Source organism: Hyposmocoma kahamanoa, unplaced genomic scaffold, assembly GCF_003589595.1.
Source record: "Hyposmocoma kahamanoa isolate Upper Pololo Valley unplaced genomic scaffold, ASM358959v1 100223, whole genome shotgun sequence".
Classification (NCBI taxonomy): Eukaryota; Metazoa; Arthropoda; class Insecta; order Lepidoptera; family Cosmopterigidae; genus Hyposmocoma; species Hyposmocoma kahamanoa.
In genome coordinates, this window is record NW_020653276.1 from 10,427 (window position 1) to 12,982 (window position 2,556).

General features: G+C 38.8%; 1 protein-coding gene across 1 annotated transcript in view; it reads right to left on the minus strand.

Annotated features, from left to right (window-relative positions):
* Window positions 1–1,927, minus strand: part of LOC113229755 (piggyBac transposable element-derived protein 4-like) — a 3,336-nt gene extending 1,409 nt beyond the window's left edge. Inside the window, exon 1 of the mRNA XM_026463439.1 lies at window positions 293–1,927. Coding sequence (XP_026319224.1) covers window positions 293–1,927 — 1,635 coding nt within the window. The remainder of the gene's footprint in view (window positions 1–292) is intronic.
* Window positions 1,928–2,556: the final 629 nt, after the last annotated feature.

Here is a 2,556-nt window from a genome sequence, read left to right on the forward strand (position 1 = left end):
CCCAAACTCGGTACACCTAGCTCCACTCGTTTATTGGTTCCAGTAGCCCTGGGATAGTAACAGATTTTATTGAAACGCGAATGGTAACTGGGGTGACCAGTCACCCCTAACCTTCAAGTAGTGAATAAAACACAGTTTTTAAGGAATTAACTTTATATTTAATTATTAAGCAAACAAATAGGAACTTTTTTCCGAGATCAATCAGTTTTCAATAAAATTAAACAAACAAAAACATTAAAAATATAATCTAAACACAGCTCAAACAAATTTCTCTTCTATGTTCAGGACATACTGGCTTCTTGCATTTTGTGCACACAATTTTGACTTTTTTATCATTTTTACGTGGGCACAACACACATCTGGCTTGCTTCTGTAATTTTGAAGGGGGTTCGCCTTCAGGAATTTCTTCTGGAATGTCAAGAATAGCACGTATAGTGCTAGCCAATTCGCGAGGTAAATTTGATTGTAAACGTCTTTTCATATGTGGCTTAGCCAACTGCAAGGCCATATTTTTTAAGAAACCACTTCTATACTTCTTAGCTGGTGTATTAGGTTTTTTAGCCTTGAGGTACAATATCATAGCATTGATGCCTGCCTGATCTAACATCCCAAAGAAGAACCTGAGAGGCCAGCGACGGGTGCCTCTGGCTGTCGAGTAATTATGCATCATTTTATCAAAAGTGTCGACGCCTCCCTTCGTAGCATTGTAGTCATCAATTATGATTGGCTTGCTTGTAGATGGATTTATTTCTTCTTTGTAATGCATAGTAGACAGCAGTATAACAGACTTGTTAGTCTTAGGAGTAAAAGATACTAATGTCTTTTCTCTATCAAATGCAAACTGGGAAGACAAAGGTTTCTTATTCTTGTTCGGCAAAAACGAGGGCGGTATCTCACGTTTGTTTTTACGCAATGTTCCAATACAAGTCAGCTTGTAATCCTTCAGTAGTAAATCAGCAAGTGGCACTGATGTAAACCAATTATCAAAGGTTATGTTTCGACCAGATCCTTTGATGCTATCTGCTAATTTTGTGACGTAGTCTGCTGCGGACTTTGCTTCGGTTCCCTTGCCTATATAAGGGATGGCATCAAACATATAGTAAGTTTTAGCGTCACAAATAGCTACAACTTTCATCCCGTATTTGTCAGGTTTTGAAGAAATGTAGACGCGAAAGGGACACTTTCCTCGAAAACCTAATAACTGCTCGTCAATAGTTACGAAGGCGCTTGGCTTGTAAGACTCTTTGCAACTGTTGATAAAGATTGTCCAAACTTCTCGAATTGGAGCAAATCGGTCTTCTTTATGACGACTGTCTTTGTCATCAAATCTTAGACACAGAAGTAGAAATTGATATCGACTCTCAGACATTATAGACTTGTATATAGGTGTACTCATTAGCGACCACATTTCTTTAGTACTTTTTCTATTATCTTTGTTGATAGCAGAAAAGAATAATAGACCAATGAGGGCTTGGATTTCAATCGAGTCAGTTTGATTAGTATATCGCTGATCTTTGTACTTAGGAGCACGTCTTCCAATCTCTTGATTGGTATACTTTACTATCAAATCAATTGGCTTAGAGAATAATAACATAAATGCATCTTTTTCATCACGAATACCTTCCATAATTGCTTGTGGAGTTCTCTGGAGGCTAACAATATTACGCTGAGGTGTTCTACTTGAAGATGGTGCAACAGATGACCAGAGGTGGCCATTCTTTCCTCTTAAGGCATTACCGCGCATTTGTGACAATGGCACATCATCGTCATCTGAGCCAGAAATTACATCCACTTCATCCGAATGCACTGAGATGTTGTCTTCGCAATCTGACGTTTCTTCGGTCTCAAGCATCAAAAATTCTTCGTCATTATCTTCATCACTATTATTTAGTATATTTCCAACCTGTTCATCACTTAAAAAATCCATTTTTTACCTAAAACAATACATATTTAATTTGAGTATGCAAAAAAAATTCACACGTAAATAGTAACAGGGGTGACGCGTCACCCCACACATACCTATATCTCCGAAGCGACGTCCATTCGCTGCCCGCGCGCAACCGTTACTAATTGCGAACGACAAAACAAGAGAATACATGAAATGACAGAAAGAGACAACAAATCACATTCGAGATATTAGCATGTGATTGGTTGTCTGGGGTGAAGAGTAACCCCTGTTACCATCCTAAGGGTAGCAGTCTTCGAAGTAAAGAATATGAATATGAATATGAAATCTTTGAACTCATCATATTTGAATTCTTTCACAACGTATGGGTTCTTAACAACTTTCTTATTTTCTTTCTTAATGTATACTTTTTTGATCTTGCTTTCTTAAATACATTTATCCAATCTGGCATTGAATAGATATCTGTATATTTTTGTTCCGTCTCGATAGCGCTATGCTAAAGCTGGGTATCCACTTGCGCAGCCTCGTGGCGAGCTGCCTCGTCGTGAGCGTGCCGCAGGCCGCGGAAACTACATGTGTCTCCACTTGAGCATCACATTTATCGTCGAGCGCGGCATGCCTCAACCCGAGCCACGATTTTCTCAATTCCT